This window comes from Heteronotia binoei, chromosome 2 (assembly GCF_032191835.1).
Source record: "Heteronotia binoei isolate CCM8104 ecotype False Entrance Well chromosome 2, APGP_CSIRO_Hbin_v1, whole genome shotgun sequence".
Classification (NCBI taxonomy): Eukaryota; Metazoa; Chordata; class Lepidosauria; order Squamata; family Gekkonidae; genus Heteronotia; species Heteronotia binoei.
Window position 1 is genome coordinate 195,673,926 of NC_083224.1, and position 17,328 is coordinate 195,691,253.

A 17,328-nucleotide genomic window follows, 5' to 3' on the forward strand; every position below is an offset into this window, starting at 1 on the left:
CCTTTCAAGGACAGAGTCTCAGAGTAGCCTACAATCTGTTTTCCCTTCCTCCTCCACAACAGACACCCTGTGAGGTGGGTGGGGCTGAGAGGGCTCTCCCAGAAGCTGCCCCTTTCAAAGACAGAGTCTCAGAGTAGCCTACAATCTGTTTTCCCTTCCTCCCCCACAACAGACACACTGTGAGGTGGGTGGGGCTGAGAGAGCTCTCCCAGAAGCTGCCCCTTTCAAGGACAGAGTCTCAGAGTAGCCTACAATCTGTTTTCCCTTCCTCCCCCACAACAGACACCCTGTGAGGTGGGTGGGGCTGAGAGGGCTCTCCCAGAAGCTGCCCCTTTCAAGGACAGAGTCTCAGAGTAGCCTACAATCTGTTTTCCCTTCCTCCCCCACAACAGACACACTGTGAGGTGGGTGGGGCTGAGAGAGCTCTCCCAGAAGCTGCCCCTTTCAAGGACAGAGTCTCAGAGTAGCCTACAATCTGTTTTCCCTTCCTCCTCCACAACAGACACCCTGTGAGGTGGGTGGGGCTGAGAGGGCTCTCCCAGAAGCTGCCCCTTTCAAAGACAGAGTCTCAGAGTAGCCTACAATCTGTTTTCCCTTCCTCCCCCACAACAGACACACTGTGAGGTGGGTGGGGCTGAGAGAGCTCTCCCAGAAGCTGCCCCTTTCAAGGACAGAGTCTCAGAGTAGCCTACAATCTGTTTTCCCTTCCTCCCCCACAACAGACACACTGTGAGGTGGGTGGGGCTGAGAGAGCTCTCCCAGAAGCTGCCCCTTTCAAGGACAGAGTCTCAGAGTAGCCTACAATCTGCTTTCCCTTCCTCCCCCACAACAGACACACTGTGAGGTGGGTGGGGCTGAGAGAGCTCTCCCAGAAGCTGCCCCTTTCAAGGACAGAGTCTCAGAGTAGCCTACAATCTGTTTTCCCTTCCTCCCCCACAACAGACACCCTGTGAGGTGGGTGGGGCTGAGAGGGCTCTCCCAGAAGCTGCCCTTCCAAGGACAGAGTCTCAGAGCATCTCACAATCTGTTTTCCCTTCCTCCCCCACAACAGACACCCTGTGAGGCAGGTGGGGCTGAGAGGGCTCTCCCAGGTAGGTAGGTAGGTTGGTAGGTAATTTTATTTATATCCCGCCCTCCCCGCCGAAGCAGGCTCAGGGCGGCTGACAACATCATTCAATTATACAAAAACAACAAAACAACAAAGTTACATTTAACGTTAAAATTCTAATAAGTTTAAAATTGATTAATTAATTAGTAATAAAAGTGCTAGTGCTGTTTGTTCTTTATATGATGGCGGTAATCCTTAGCAGTCACTTCCTTCATCAGCAATCACTTCCTTCATCAGCGAAAGCCAGTCGAAAGAGGAAAGTTTTGCAGGCCCTGCGGAATTGTTCAAGGTTCCGCAGGGCCCGCATTTCCTCTGGAAGTTGGTTCCATAGGTTCGGGGCTACAGAGGAGAAGGCCCGATTACGGGTGCATTGCAGCTTCACCTCTCTTGGTCCGGGGGTGGTCAGCAAGTTTTTTCCAGCTGACCTCAGTGCTCTCTGGGGTTCGTATGGGGAAAGACGGTCCCTAAGGTAGACAGGTCCTCGACCATATAGGGCTTTAAAGGTGATGACCAGCACTTTGTAACGAACCCGGTATGTAACTGGCAGCCAGTGCAGCTCGCGCAGCCCAGGCTGTATATGCTCCTATTTAGGGAGCCCCAGTAACAGTCTGGCCGCTGCGTTCTGCACCAGCTGCAGCTTCCGGGTTCGGTACAGAGGCAGCCCCATGTAGAGGGCATTACAGTAATCCAGTCTCGAGGTGACCGTTGCGTGAAGTACCGTTGCCAGATCTTGGCGCTCTAGGAAGGGAGCCAACTGCCTTGCCCGCCTCAAGTGGAAAAAGGCTGACTTGGCAGTGGCTACAATCTGGGCCTCCATTGATAATGAAGGCTCCAGTAAGACTCCCAGACTCCTAACCCGGTGCGCCGCTTTCAGCGGCGCCCCGTCGAAGACCGGAAGAGGTATTTCCCCTTCCCGGGCGCCCCGACCCAGACAAAGGACTTCTGTCTTCGCTGGATTCAGTTTCAGCCCACTCTCCCTCAACCATGTTGCCATATCCTGCAGGGCCCGGTCTAAATTCTCAGGGACGCAGTCAGGCCGGCCGTCCACCAGCAGATAGAGTTGGGTGTCATCTGCATATTGATGGCACCCAAGTCCATATCTCCTGGCAATCTGGGCAAGAGGGCGCATATAGATATTGAATAACATTGGTGAGAGAACTGCTCCCTGAGGCACTCCACAATCCAGTGTGCGCCTCCGGGACCGCTCACCACCAATTGCCACCCTTTGTCCCCGATCCTCGAGGAAGGAGGAGAGCCATTGTAAGGCAGACCCCCTCACCCCTATATCGGCGAGGCGGCAGGTCAGTAGCCGATGGTCGACCGTGTCGAACGCGGCCGACAGATCTAACAACATCAGCACCGTCACACCGCCCCGATCCAGACACCCTGTGAGGTGGGTGGGGCTGAGAGGGCTCTCCCAGAAGCTGCCCTTCCAAGGACAGAGTCTCAGAGCATCTCACAATCTGTTTTCCCTTCCTCCCCCACAACAGACACCCTGTGAGGCAGGTGGGGCTGAGAGGGCTCTCCCAGAAGCTGCCCCTTCAAGGACAGAGTCTCAGAGTAGCCTACAATCTGTTTTCCCTTCCTCCCCCACAACAGACACCCTGTGAGGCGGGTGTGGCTGAGAGGGCTCTCCCAGAAGCTGCCCCTTTCAAGGACAGAGTCTCAGAGCAGCCTACAATCTGTTTTCCCTTCCTCCCCCACAACAGACACCCTGTGAGGTGGGTGGGGCTGAGAGGGCTCTCCCAGAAGCTTCCCCTTTCAAAGACAGAGTCTCAGAGTAGCCTACAATCTGTTTTCCCTTCCTCCCCCACAACAGACACCCTGTGAGGTGGGTGGGGCTGAGAGGGCTCTCCCAGAAGCTGCCCCTTTCAAGGACAGAGTCTCAGAGTAGCCTACAATCTGTTTTCCCTTCCTCCCCCACAACAGACACCCTGTGAGGTGGGTGGGGCTGAGAGGGCTCTCCCAGAAGCTGCCCCTTTCAAAGACAGAGTCTCAGAGTAGCCTACAATCTGTTTTCCCTTCCTCCCCCACAACAGACACCCTGTGAGGTGGGTGGGGCTGAGAGGGCTCTCCCAGAAGCTGCCCTTTCAAGGACAGAGTCTCAGAGCATCTCACAATCTGTTTTCCCTTCCTCCCCCACAACAGACACCCTGTGAAGTGGGTGGGGCTGAGAGGGCTCTCCCAGAAGCTGCCCTTTCAAGGACAGAGTCTCAGAGCATCTCACAATCTCCTTTACCTTCCTCACCCACAACAGACACCCTGTGAGGCAGGTGGGGCTGAGAGGGCTCTCCCAGAAGCTGCCCTTTCAAGGACAGAGTCTCAGAGCAGCCTACAGTCTCATTTCCCTTCCTCTCCCACAACAGACACCCTGTGAGGTGGATGGGGCTGAGAGAGCTCTCCCAGAAGCTGCCGTTTCAAGGACAGAGTCTCAGAGTGGCCTACAATCTCCTTTTCCTTCCTCCCCCACAACAGACACCCTGTGAGGCGGGTGGGACTGAGAGGGCTCTCACAGCAACTGTCTTTTCAAGGACAACTCCTGCGATAGCTATTGCTAACCCAAGGCCATTCCAGCAGCTGTAAGTGGAGGAGTGGGGAATTAAACCCGGTTCTCCCAGATTAGAGTCCACACACTTAACCACTACACCAAACATTAGAGAAGCCATGCTGGATCAGGCCAGTGGCGCATCCGGTCCGACACTCTGTGTCACACAGTGGCCAAAAAACCCAAGTGCCATCAGGAGGTCCACCGGTGGGACCAGGACACTAGAAGCCCTCCCACTGTTGCCCCCCAAGCACCAAGAAAACAGAGCATCACTGCCGCAGACAGAGAGTTCCAACAATACACTATGGCTAATAGCCCCTGATGCACCTGTGCTCCATATGCTTATGCAATCCCCTCTTGAAGCTGTCTATGCTTGTAGCTGTCACCACCTCCTGTGGCAGTGAATTCCATGCGTTCATCACCCTTTGGGTGAATAAGTACGTACTTCCTTTTATCAGTTCTAGCCCGACTGATTGAGGTGGGGGGCTGAGGTAGAAAAGTACTGGGGAGTTTCGTATGCAGTTCAGTGACCATATGAATACGGTCCATTCATCTATTAAATGTGATCTGATCAGCCTGGGATCAATATTTCAGAGCTTGCGATACATTAGATGGCGAGTGCGTATGAAAAACCTACAGATTCCAGTTCTTTGGGGCTTCGATAGCTCAGATTCTCAACTTCTGAAAAGAGACATACTTGACTCTCAAGTGCTAAAGTTGCGGAGAAATTGCAGCAATAGCTCTGGAGGTTTTCAGGCGCACGATAATTACCGTTTTCGCACACAGCTTACCTCGCAGTCACAATCCTGTTCCCTCCGCAGCGTCCGGTCGGATTTCCCACCGTCTGCGCCGGAGTTACAGGAAGTGCCGCAGCTTTTGCGTAGCAAACGTAAACCGCTAAAACCCGGTTTACGTTGGCTACGCAGAAGCTGCGGCACTTCCTGTAACTCCGGCGCAGACGGTGGGAAATCCGACCGGACGCTGCGGAGGGAACAGGATTGTGACTGCGAGGTAAGCTGTGTGCGAAAACGGTAAATGTTTGGCCAGAACAATTTCAAATGATGGGCATTCCTCTAAGACTGGGGTGGCCAAGGGTAGCTCTCCAGATGTTTTTTTGCCTACAACTCCCATCAGCCCCAGCCATTGGCCATGCAACAGCCATTTTGCCTACAACTCCCATCAGCCCCAGCCATTGGCCATGCTGGCTGGGGCTGATGGGAGTTGTAGGCAAAAAAAAAAAATCTGGAGAGCTACCCTTGGTCACCCCTGCTCTAAGACTGGGGTGGCCAAACTGTAGCTCGGGAGCCACATATGGTGTGGCTTCCAGAGGTCAAGGAAGAACTTAATGCAGGCTTACTCTCAAGTAAGCATGCTTAGCATTGGGACATCAGCCTCTGAGTGCTGAGCTAGAGATAGGCAGGTTTTTTCGCCATGTGTGAAGCAGGGAAGGAGGGGGGAATAGGTTTGTAATCTCCTCTCCTCCACTACCGAGGTCACCCAGGGTGTTTTCGCACTCACGTTTTACTGGCGCCACGACCCTCCTGACGCCGGCGAATCTGCATGGATTTCGCACCAGAAGCGCCGGCGCACCCAGAAGCGCCGGCTACTTCCGTCGCTAAGCCAGCGCAAACGTTTTCCTGCATCTTTGCGATTTCCGTTTGCGCTGGCTTAGCGACGGAAGTAGCCGGCGCTTCTGGTGCGAAATCCATGCAGATTCGCCGGCGTCAGGAGGGTCGTGGCGCCAGTAAAACGTGAGTGCGAAAACGGCCCCAGAGACCTAGAGTGGGGAAAGAGAGCACAAGAGCAGAGGGAGACACTGGATAGGAGGGGGGGGGGGATTAAAGAGGGTGGCACAGGGTTCCCCCTTAGTTTCATAGCGATGGAGCTTTATTTACTAAACCTTGGTGCCAAGGCAAAGAGAGATGCATAATGATGCAAACAGTGGTCAATGATTTATATGGTACATGTGTGTTTCTTTCTCCCACTGGTGCCAAAGAATAATTCCCTAACCTTTCCCTATGTTAGTCTTAAGGGTACTGTTATTCCCAAGCTTTTGTTTTTAAAACAGTCTCCTTCAAGCATGGCCGTGTTGTAAAGTGCATACATGTGGGCTCTCCTTCCTTGGAGGTTTTGTAACATAGACTAGATGGCCATCTGACAGCAATGAAGATCCTGTGAATTTAGGGGGAGGTATTTGTGAGCTTCCTGCATTGTGCAGGGGGTTGGACTAGATGACCCTGGAGGTCCCTTCCAACTCTATGATTCTATGTGCATTTTATCTTTCTGTGCGAAGAAAGTATTAAGAGTTTTAATAAAGACGTGTGTGTGATATTTGTTTACGTCTTGCAGCTCTCAAACATCTGACATTTATTCTTTGTGGCTCTTACGTTAAGCAAGTTCGCACCCACCCACCCGCGCTCTAAGATAATGAAATGACTGGTGCTTGCACAGGGGACCGCCTTTACCTTTAAACTCTTGGAGGATTGGCTACATCAGGGGTGTGTGGCCTAATAAGCAAAGGAGCTTCTGCTACAAAAAAGGGACTTGCAGGGAGCCAAGTTCAAATGCCATCTGTTCCGAGACCTAGTTAGTTGAAATTGTTTCTCTCACCTTTCCAACATTAAAAGACAGATTACGAGCCCAGTTCACTGGCCTCCATGCCCCTCTCCACCACTCATATCTGCAAGACAGGGCTAATTATACAAGCCGGGTATAGGGATATTTGGTTAATATAACAGGGTTTTGCCCCCCGTCATAGAAGCGTGCGACTGAGTGCAATAAATAAATTTCCCAAGAGGTATATTGCAAAAGAGAGAGAGAAAGATAAACTTACTTTTATTAAAGTAGCTCCAACACCGAGGTTCACAGGAATAACTGGGAAAGATGAAGAAGAAGATGAAGATATTGGATTTATATCCCGCCCTCCACTCCAAAGAGTCTCAGAGCGGCTCACAATCTCCTTTCCCTTCCTCCCCCACAACAGACACCCTGTAAGGCGGGTGGGGCTGAGAGGGCTCTCACAGTAGCTGCCCTTTCAAGGACAACCTCTGCCAGGGCTATGGCTGACCCAAGGCCATTCCAGCAGGTGCAAGTGGAGGAGTGGGGAATCAAACCCGGTTCTCCCAGAGTCCGCACACTTAACCACTACACCAAACCACTACACCAAAAGGAAAGGAAAGGAAAGGTCCCCTGTGCAAGCACCAGTCGTTTCCAATTCTGGGGTGATGGTTCTTTCACAACGTTTTCACAGCAGACTTTTTATGGGGTGGTTTGCCATTGCCTTCCCCAGTCATCTACACTCCCCCCACCCCCGCCGCCCAGCAAGCTGGGGACTCCTTTGACTGACCTCAGAAGGATGGAAGGCTGAGTCAACCTCGAGCCGGCGACCTGAAAACCCAGCTTCTGCCTGGAATTGAACTCAGGTCGTGAGCAGAGCTTAGGACTGCAGTACTGCAACTCTAACACTCTGCGCCACGGGGCTCTTAGGACCAACTGAGGTGCATGCAAATGCTGGAACTCTGAACTCCACTCGTAAGAGAACATAAGAGAAACCATGCTGGATCATGCCAATGGCCTATCCAGTCCAACATTCTGTCACACGGTAGCCAAAAAAACCCAAGTGCCCTCAGGAGGTCCATCGGGAGGTCCACTCGAACACAGGACTGGCTTTCCCCCTTTTACCCGTGCTGACTACTGTTCCACTTTCCTCTTTCTTTCCCTCTTGACCCCAGTGGTGGCCGCCAATGACCTCAAGTGGCAGACCTCGGGCATCTTCCGTCCCTTCATCGAGGTCAACATCATCGGGCCGCACCTCAGCGACAAGAAGAGGAAATTCGCCACCAAATCGAAAAACAACAGCTGGTCTCCCAAATACAACGAAAGTATCCAGTTGTGAGTGTTGGACACATCTACACGCACCCCACTGTTTCCCTTTCTCCATTCCCTGGCAAGTTTGGCGGAGGTAGAGCTGGCAAGAGGATGGTTTCAGATTTCCCATCCTTAGGACTGCCAAGTTCCCAGGCCAGGCGGGGGTTCCCGGGCCAGTGGGGGGATCCTCCCCTGATGTCGCGAGCTCAATGACATCACTCGCAGTGACATCATTGCGCCGGTGACGTCGTGCACCCGCCAGTCTAGGAGCTTCCAGGAAAACTCTATGGTTTCCCCAGAGACTCTAGCAATTTGGGAGGGAAGACTCTATGGTCAGAGGCTGCGGGGGACTTGGTAACCCTACCATGGGCACCGCATTGGGGACCCTCGTCTGACCAGGATGGCCCAGGCTAGCCCGATCTCATCATATCTCAGAAGTTAAGCAGAGTTGGTGCTGGTTAGGACCTGCCTACCTTAGGGACCGCCTCTCCCCATATGTTCCTCAGAGAGCACTGAGATCTAGCTCTCAGAATCTTTTTAAAGTCCTTGGACCAAACGACGAGGGAGCAGGCCTTCTCAACAATGGCTCCCCAATGGTGGAATCAACTCCCAGAGGAGGTGCGAGCCCTGCGAGACCTAAACCAGTTCCGCAGGGCTTGCGAAACTGCCCTCTTTCGGCTCGCTTTAAGATGAAACCCGGGAAATGATATCCAGCCCATCTTATATACAGTCTGAGCTGTAGCACCGAAATTTTATAATTTATAATGGTCTAACTGTTTATTTAATGTTAACTTAATTTTATGAATGTAATTTAACTATCTAATTGTTTTATAGTAAGGATTGTATTTTACTGTAATCGTGGTGCATGCCATGTCTTGTTAGCCGCCCTGAGCCTGCCTTTGGCGGGGGAGGGCGGGATACAAAAATAAATTTATTATTATTATTAGTACTTGGGTGGGAGACCCTCGAATGCCAGGGTTGCCGCATAGAGGCAGACAATGCCGAACCCACCTCTGTCCACCTCTTGCCTCGAAAAACCCCACTGGGTCACTAGAAGTCGGCTGTGGCATGGCAACACTTTCCACCGCCAAGGGACACACGTGTTGTCACACAGCAGGGGGCCTAGAAGGGGCTGCCAGCACTCCGGGCAGGGTCTGCATGGGAGGGTCCAGAGCACCCAACCACCCCTGTATGTTCTGTATTAGCAACAACCTCTTAACTGTGACCAAGGAGACGTGAGAACCCAGGCAGGATACCAACAAAAACAGTTGTTTTACAGTGCCCAAATAATAAGCGGGTAAAAACAGTGAAATATATATACAGTAAAGGTGGGTGCAAATAAACAGAAGCCCTGACGCGTTTGGCTGCTAGACATTCCCCTCCTCTAATATCAAAACTCACCCCCCTTGGGTAAGGGATCTCTCCCGCAGCCTTTCCCAGAGAGAACACGCCCTGTCTGTGCTTGGCCCTTTTTATTCTCTCTTCCCAGATCCCACCACTCTCTGGGCCAGTTTTCTCTCCAAAACCTTGCCACCCAAGCAAAGGGACAGAGGGGATCCTGGGAAATGTTGGCAGGGTTGGCAAATCCCCTGCCGGAGGCGAAGTGCGCGTGGCGCGACGAAGTCACTCGCAAGTGACATCATCATGTTGCACGCTGGCCGCTCTAGGTACCATAGAGTTTCCTCGAATGTTTTAGCATTTTGGGAGAGAAAAACTCTACGGTACCTCTTGTGCCATAGAGTTTTCCCTCCCAAATTGCTAGAGCGTTCTGAGTTTCCCCAGAAACGCCTAGAGCAGGGGTGTCGAACTCATTTGTTATGAGGGCCGGATCTGACATAAATGAGACCTTGTCGGGCTGGGCCGTGTGTGTACCTATTTACGATTTGTCAGCAGATATATAAACTTTATAAAGGACACAAACGCATACAAAGATTTTTTTTTTTAAACTTAGAATAAAACAGGCTTAAAACATTAGCTCACTTTGGTCTTAAAGATACTTTCTTTGAATCTCTCCCAAGGGATCCATGGAAATGTGCAAAGGAAGCTTTGGCTTTTTCCTTCCTTCCCCAGGGGACCAGGAGGGGGAGGAGCCTCAGCCAATGGAGAAAATAGAGGTTTTGCTCCGTAGCTCCTGTGCGATTGAGCAAGCCTTGCAGAGCAAGCAAGCTGCGACGCAGAAGGAAGCAAGAGAGAGGGAGAAGGAAGCAGACGACAGCCAGTTGCTCGGGGGCCTGATAGGAGCCCTCCAGGGGCCAGATTCGGCCCCCGGGATGCATGTTTGACATCCCTGGCCTAGAGTGACTGGCGCACAATGTCGCAGGCGCAATGATGTCACTTGTGGGTGACGTCATTGGCACCAGCGATGTCAGGGGAGGTACCCCCGCCGGCCTAATGTGGGTTGGCGGGTTCAGAACCTCCTAGTCAGGAGAACCCCCACCTGGCCCGGGGGCTTGGCAGCCCTAAATATTGGCCCTCTCTAGCTACTCCTAGGCAGGCTTCTGGAGCCTGTAGGCCTCACTAGACCCAGGATCACGACACTTGTGTTAACTGACCCAGCCATGCCTCCTTTCTCCTTATTCCCCCCTACAGCGCCTTGGGAACGGAGACGGGGCCGGAGTGCTACGAGCTGCAGGTCTGCGTGAAGGATTATTGCTTTGCCCGGGAAGACCGCACGGTGGGCATTGCCATCCTCCAGCTGAAAGACATCATGCAGCGGGGCAGCTGTGCCTGCTGGCTGCCTCTCGGACGGCGCATCCACATGGACGACACGGGGCTGACGGTCCTGCGCATCCTCTCCCAGCGCAACAACGACGAGGTGGCCAAGGAGTTCGTCAAGCTGAAGTCGGACACGCGCTCCGCCGAGGAGGGCAGCAGCTAAGGCCCTTTCCCCCTCCCTCTGTCCTTCCCTCTACCCACATGCTGCTAGAATCACCTTTCCCTCCCACCCACCCCTGTTCTCTTTTATACAGCCATGTCAAAGCCATAGAGTTTGCAAATCTTAGGATTGCCAAGTCCTCCGCAGCCTCCGCCTTGTAAGTGACATCATCACACCGGCAACGTTGAGCTCCGGCCACTCTAGGAGTTTCCGGGGAAACTCTATGGTTTTACCAGACGCTCTAGCAATTTGGGTGGGAAAACTCTACGGTACAATAGAGTTTACTGGAGTGTCCCGGAAGCTCCGAGAGTGGCCGGAGTGCAACATCGCTGGCGTTTTGATGTCACTGTGAGTGACGTCATCACGCTGGCGATGTCGGGGGAAGATCTCCCCTGTTGGTCCAACGTGGGCCAGCGGGTTGGGAACCTCCAGGGCAGGGGAATCGCCGCCTGGCCCGGGAGCTTGGCAACCCTAGCAAATCTGTCCCCACCCACCCAAATCCTCAATCTGGGAGTTTTCTCCCACTGCCAAGGGTCACTCGCATCAATTCTGCAAAATTGCCAAATCTGCCCCTCTCTCATGATGAGAGGAAGCACCTCTTTCTCAAAGGGGAGGGGACAGAGACACCTATAGAGGTGACCCTCTCCCTTTTCCACACCTCATTCCACCTCCACCACCCCCTTCCAAGAGTACTTTTTCCCTCAACAAGCCTAGAAGCCTGCAAATGCATGGACCAACCCCAGGGCTTTTTCTGTAGCAGGAATTCCTTTGCATATTAGGCCACACACCCCTGATGTAGCTTACAGGGCTCTTCATGCAGGGCCTACTGTAAGCTCCTGGAGGATTGCCTACATCAGGGGTGTGTGGCCTAACATGCAAAGGAGTTACTGCTACAAAAAAAGCCCTCACCAACCCCATGCCTGCCGCAGGTCTCCCAGAAAAGGAATTTGCATCTGCTTTAACAGACCCGCTCACACAGAGGGTCAGTAGTAAACAGGATCGCACTTGGCGGGGGGGACACGATTTGGGGAAAAACAGGGCTGGCAAAGGGGGATTAACTCTCCCCCACGCACGCACACACCGTTTCCCCAATGAAAACGGCTCCCCCCCCCCCAAAAAAAGCACACACACAGTGGGTTGCTTTCAGTTCTGGCAGAGGAAGAAAAACCAAGAAGACGGCGAACTGCAGATTTATACCCCGCCCTTCTCTCTGAATCAGAGACTCAGAGCGGCTTACAATCTCTTATATTTTCTACCCCCCACAAGAGACAACCTGTGAGGTGGGTGGGGCTGAGAGAGCTCTCCCAGAAGCTGCCCTTTCAAGGACAGAGTCTCAGAGCGGCCTACAATCTCCTTTCCCTTCTTCCCCCACAACAGACACCCTGTGAGGCGGGTGGGGCTGAGAGAGCTCTCCCAGAAGCTGCCCTTTCAAGGACAGAGTCTCAGAGCGGCCTACAATCTCCTTTCCCTCCCTCCCCCACAACAGACACCCTGTGAGGTGGGTGGGACTGAGAGAGCTCTCCCAGAAGCTGCCCTTTCAAGGACAACCTCTGTGATAGCTCTGGCTGACCCAAGACCATTCCAGCAGGTACAAGTGGAGGAGTGGGGGATCAAACCCAGCTCTCCCGGGGTGAAAGGCTACCAGGGTTGGCCCTGCCACTAAGCAAACAAGTCCATTGCCTAGGGCACTGGCTTTTGGGGGGCGGGCACCAAATTGGTTGCCCCCATGAGATCCAGTGAGATTATCACTGCAGTGGGGGTGCCAGAATTTAGCCTTGCCTAGGGGGCCAGAAAGTCTAGGGCTTGCCCTGAGGGCTACCTAGTCAACCCTTGTTACAGGGTATTCTCCTGTGGCACATCTCTAGAGCAGGGGTGGCCAACGGTAGCTCTCCAGATGTTTTTTTGCCTTCGACTCCCATCAGCCCCAGCCATTGGCCATGCTGGCTGGGGCTGATGGGAGTCGTAGGCAAAAAACATCTGGAGAGCTACCGTTGGCCACCCCTGCTCTAGAGGAAGGGCTCTACTTCCCACGCTTGCCCCCGTTCTAACCACACACGTACACACCCCCTAGTTCAGCCCTTCCACTTCAGTGATCACGTTGGGTGCAGGGCGGGTCATATGTGCCCCTCCCCGCCCCCCCCAACACAGCACCGTTCCCACTGCCCTGCTTCGTTAGGCCCATCCTGCCCTTTGCTATTTTCCTGCCCGGTACGAGCTCAGACCCCATTGATCGATGCTGTATTGACCACAGTCCTCACCGATTCTCCCCAAGAATCCTGGGAATTGTAGTCCGAGGCTGCTGCAGGTAATTCCGTAGAAATCTCTCCTTTCCAGACGATGCTCCCCGGTCTTCTTGTTACCTGCCTCCCACCATTTGCTGTTCCTGCGAGCATCTTGGGTATCTTATCCCCAAGTTCCACCTACATCTTTTCCCGAACGGGCTGGTCTTCCTCATCCACCCACCTGCCACCATTTGCTGTTCCTCTGAGCATCTTGGGTATCTAATCCCCAAGTTCCACCTACATCTTTTCCCGTACGGGCTGGTCTTCCCCACCCACCCATCTCTAGGCTTCCCAACCCTCCCGCCCTGGCGGGGGACCCCAAGATTTCCAGCCTCTTCCCCTCCTCCCCCCAAAAAATGGAAGCGGGGGGAGGGGGGAAACAGCGCCAAGGAGCATGGCGAGCTGCCCCATCCCGGAGCGGGCGAGGCCGCCGCGCCGCTGCTGCCCCCTCCCCGCCCACGGCAGCTCCTCCTCCGAGATGGGCCCAGGCTGAGCCCATCTCGGAGGAGCAGCCAAGAGGCGGCAGCAGCAGCGCAGGCAAAACCAGCGAGGCAAAACCAGAGAAGGGGAGGGCGGAGGCAGGCCAGGAGCATGGCGAGCCGCAAATCCGGGCCCTTCTAGGACCTGGACTTGCGGCTCACCACACCCCCGGCCCGCCTCCACCCCCCCTCTGATTCCACCCCAGAGGCAGAGCGGGTGAGGCCGCCGCACCGCTGCCGCCCCCCCCCCACCCCACTGCAGCTGCTCCTCCGAGATGGGCTCAGCCTGAGCCCATCTCAGAGGAGCAGCCACGGCGAGCGGAGAAGAGGCGGCAGCTGCGCAGCGGCGTTGCCCGCTCTGAGACCGGGCGGCTTGCCACGCTCCCCGGCGCCATTTCCCCCCTAGCTCCACCCCAGTGTCTCCTGGCTCCACCCCCAAAGTCTCCTGGCTCCACCCCCAAAGTCCCCAGATATTTCTGGGATTGGACTTGGCAACCCTACCCAGCTCCCACCATTTGCTGTTCCTCCGAGCATCTTGGGTATCTAATCCCCAAGTTCCACTAACATCTTTTCCTGTATGGGCTGGTCTTCCCCACCCACCTCCCACCATTTGCTGTTCCTCTGAGCATCTTGGGTATCTAATCCCCAAGTCTTTTCCCGTACGGGCTGATCTTACCCACCCTCCCACCTCCTACCATTTGCTGTTCCTCTGAGTATCTTGGGTATCTAATCCACAAGTTCCACCTACATCTTTTCCCCTTAACGGGCTGTTCTTCCCTACCTCCCCCCAGCCCAACATCCCGAAAGGATCCATATTCCTGTTCTCCACCCTCCCCACCCTTTAATGCCGCTTTCTCTCAGTCCAACTTGCCTGGGACCAAAGTGTCTGAAATTTGAGTTGAATGTTTACACACACACACATGCAACCCGACCCAAACTTTTATAAACTGCATTGGTCAGAGCGAGAGGAACAGTCGGGGTGACAACCCCACAATGCCAACCTTCCCTTCAGGTCCACCTTTGCACAAATGGACCTCCATAGCCCCCAAGACCCTACCGAAAGGTAAGAAGCCCAGGTGGGGCCTGTTTATGATCCCTCTGCCAGTGTTCCCTCTGAGCTGTGCAGGTGAGTGGCCCCTCGTTAACACAGGGCGCCCCGCGCAGCACCAACCGGGGGCCGCACAAAGCCTTGTGGTGCCCATGGCCCATTGGAAGACAACAGCGGTTGTATTCTGCTCACAGATCACAATGGGTAGCCGTATCGGTCTGTCTGTAGCAGTATCCAAGAACGAGAGTCCCGTAACACTTAAAAGACTGACAAAATTTGTGGCTTTTGTGAGTCCCTGGTACCTGAAGATGTATCTCGAGTGAGATGCGATGCTCATATTCTTAGGATGTGAACTGCTCCATTCTATATTGGGAGGGGGGCGGATTAGAGGGAACGATGTGGTTCGGCCCACCTGTCCATCTCCCTCTTGACTGATTCTTCCCATCCTCACTAATTTCTGTTTGGCATGTGGTTGAAGCAAAAAACAAAAATCAAAACAGCCCTCCTCCTAAAACCCTGAAAACAGTCCGATCCAATTAATTCACATCTTGGCAAATTGTTCCATGTTGTCTGTTCTGTACATATCTGAAGTGGATTGAACATTGGTTCCCGGCCAATGGATGCATGACAAGTGACATGTTTTGCACTATTTTGAACTTTTTTCCGGGGGAGGGGGGGGCTCTATACAAATATTTTATTAACTGACATTAAAAAAATGAAGGAAAAAAAACAAAAACACCAGCAGCTTTCTCTGGGTCTTTTCCGGAATGGTTTTCTTGCACCTCGGCAGCAAAAGGAATCACACAACCATGCAGTTTTGTGGTGTTCAGTTGGGCCAAGCAGCCGCACTTGGTGCATGGGCGGTGCAATGGAGTGTTTTGCTGGAACGACAGGTGCCCTGGGGTCACTCTGGGTTGGGCAGGGCCCCCCTCCAAAATCAGAGACACCATGAGTCAGTGGTGTTTTATCTTGTTAACGCATACTCAGAACGCCCTGGTTCGAAACACACAGTCAACTTTGAATGGGAGGGGTCAGGACTCAATGGTTAGAGCAGGAGTGTCAAACATGTAGCCCGGGGGGCCAAATCAGGCCCCTGGAAGGCTCCTATCAGGCCCCCGAGCAACTGGCTGTCATCTGCTTTTTTATCCCCTTCGGCAGCACAGCTTGCTTTGCCAGGCCTGCTCAATCGCACAGGAGCTACAGAGCAAAGCCTCTATTTTCTCCATTGGCTGAGCCTCCCCCCTTGGGGAGGAAGGGGGGAGGGAGAGCTTGCTTTGCCAGGCCTGTTCAATTGCACAGGTGCTACAGAGCAAAGCCTCTATTTTTTCCATTGGCTGAGCCTCCTCCCTTGGAGTGGAAGGGGGGGGAGGGAGAGCTTGCTTTGCCAGGCCTGCTCAATTGCACAGGAGCTACAAAGCAAAGCCTCTATTTTCTCCATTGGCTGAGGCTCCTTGGTGAGAAAGAGGGGGGGTGGGGAGAGCTTGCTTTGCCAGGCTCTCTCAATCGCACAACAGAGCTACTGAGCCAAGCCTCTTTTCCTTCTATTGGCTGAGGCTCCTTTCCCCTCCTGGTCCCCTGGGGAAGGAAGGAGAGAGCCAGAGCTTCCTTTGCCCAGTTCCCTGGATCCCATGTGAGAAATACAAAGGAAGCGCCTTTAAGACCAATGAGAGCTAATGTTTTAAGGGGTTTTTTTTTTTTAAATCTTTGCTTGTATTTGTATGTGTCCTTTGTAAAGTTCCTATTTCTGCTACCTAATCTTAAATAGGAACACACACGGCCTGGCCTGATGACCTGGCCCAACAAGGTCTCATTTATGTCAGATCCGGTCTTCATAACAAATGAGTTTGACACCCCTGCGTTAGAGCATCTGCTTGGCACGGAGAAGGCCGCAAGTTCAATCACGGCTGTAACCAGCAGTGTGACTTTGAGGGTGCCGTCCCCTTCTGGCTTTGCAACAGCTCACCCCATCACTGCCTTCCTCTTCCCCAAGAGGAGGAGATTGGATTTTTACTCCACCTTTCACTACCCCAAGGAGTCTCAGAGCAGCTACCAATCTCCCTTCCCCTCCCCCCAACAGATGCTTTATACGGCAAGTGCTGAGAGAGCTCTGACAAAAATCGCTTTTGAGCAGGACAGCTTTGAGAGAGCTTGTGACTGACTCACGCATGTGCATGCAGCTGCATGTGGAGGAGTGGGGAATCAAAGCTGGTTCTTCCAGATAAGAGTCCGCGCACTTAACCACGACGCTGAACTGGTTCTGGCCTAAAAGGGCCTAATGGAATTCACTGCCACAGGAGGTGGTGGCGGCTGCAAGCATAGCCAGCTTCAAGAAAGGATTGGATCAACATTTGGAGCAGAGGTCCATCAGTGGCTGTTAGCCACAGCGTATTGTTGGAACCCTCTGGGGCAAGCGATGCTCTGAAAAGCCACTCTTGGAAACTACAGAGATACATATGAACATATATATGAAGCTGCCTTATACTGAATCAGACCCCCCCTCGGTCCATCAAAGTCAGTCTTGTCTACTCAGACTGGCAGCGGCTCTCCAAGGACTCAAGCTGAGGTTTTTCACACCTATTTGCCTGGACCCTTTTAGTTGGAGATGCCGGGGATTGAACCTGGAACCTTCTGCTTACCAAGCAGATGCTCTACCACTGAGCTACCGTCCCTCCACCATAGTGTAGTGTAGTGACAGCAGAATGCTGGGGAAAGGACGTGGAAGGAATTCCAGAATCTTATGGGAGAGCGGGGTGAGCGTGCGAGTGAATACGGAAAGCAGGTTTTTGAAGAGACTGAGGCGGGAGGCGTAGTAAACACAAAAGCAGCAAGGGCCAATACTTACTGACTGTTGGACCCAGGGTCAGATTCAGGAGGAAGCATCACGCAAACGAGGCGTTTCACTCGAACGTTGCAAATGTGCTCAGGTTCGGGAGTCATACAGGCGATGAGGGCCAGACGGAAAGCGAGCAAGACGTGGCAGACATTCCCCCTCCCCCCCCAGCATCAAGGCAACCATCTCGTTTATAAATTAGTTTGGGGGGGGCACAGATGGCAGCTGCGGATGGGCACCGCCGTGGGAGAGCAGAGGTAAGATGCTCTGCACACCTTTGCCACACAGTGCAGA

At 53.4% G+C, this 17,328-nt stretch overlaps 1 protein-coding gene across 1 annotated transcript in view; it reads left to right on the plus strand.

Annotated features, from left to right (window-relative positions):
- Positions 1–10,453, plus strand: part of UNC13A (unc-13 homolog A) — a 230,988-nt gene extending 220,535 nt beyond the window's left edge. Inside the window, exons 43-44 of the mRNA XM_060233129.1 lie at positions 7,385–7,544; positions 10,110–10,453. Of these exons, the coding sequence (XP_060089112.1) occupies positions 7,385–7,544; positions 10,110–10,398 (449 nt within the window). The 3' untranslated portion in view covers positions 10,399–10,453. The remainder of the gene's footprint in view (positions 1–7,384; positions 7,545–10,109) is intronic.
- Positions 10,454–17,328: the final 6,875 nt, after the last annotated feature.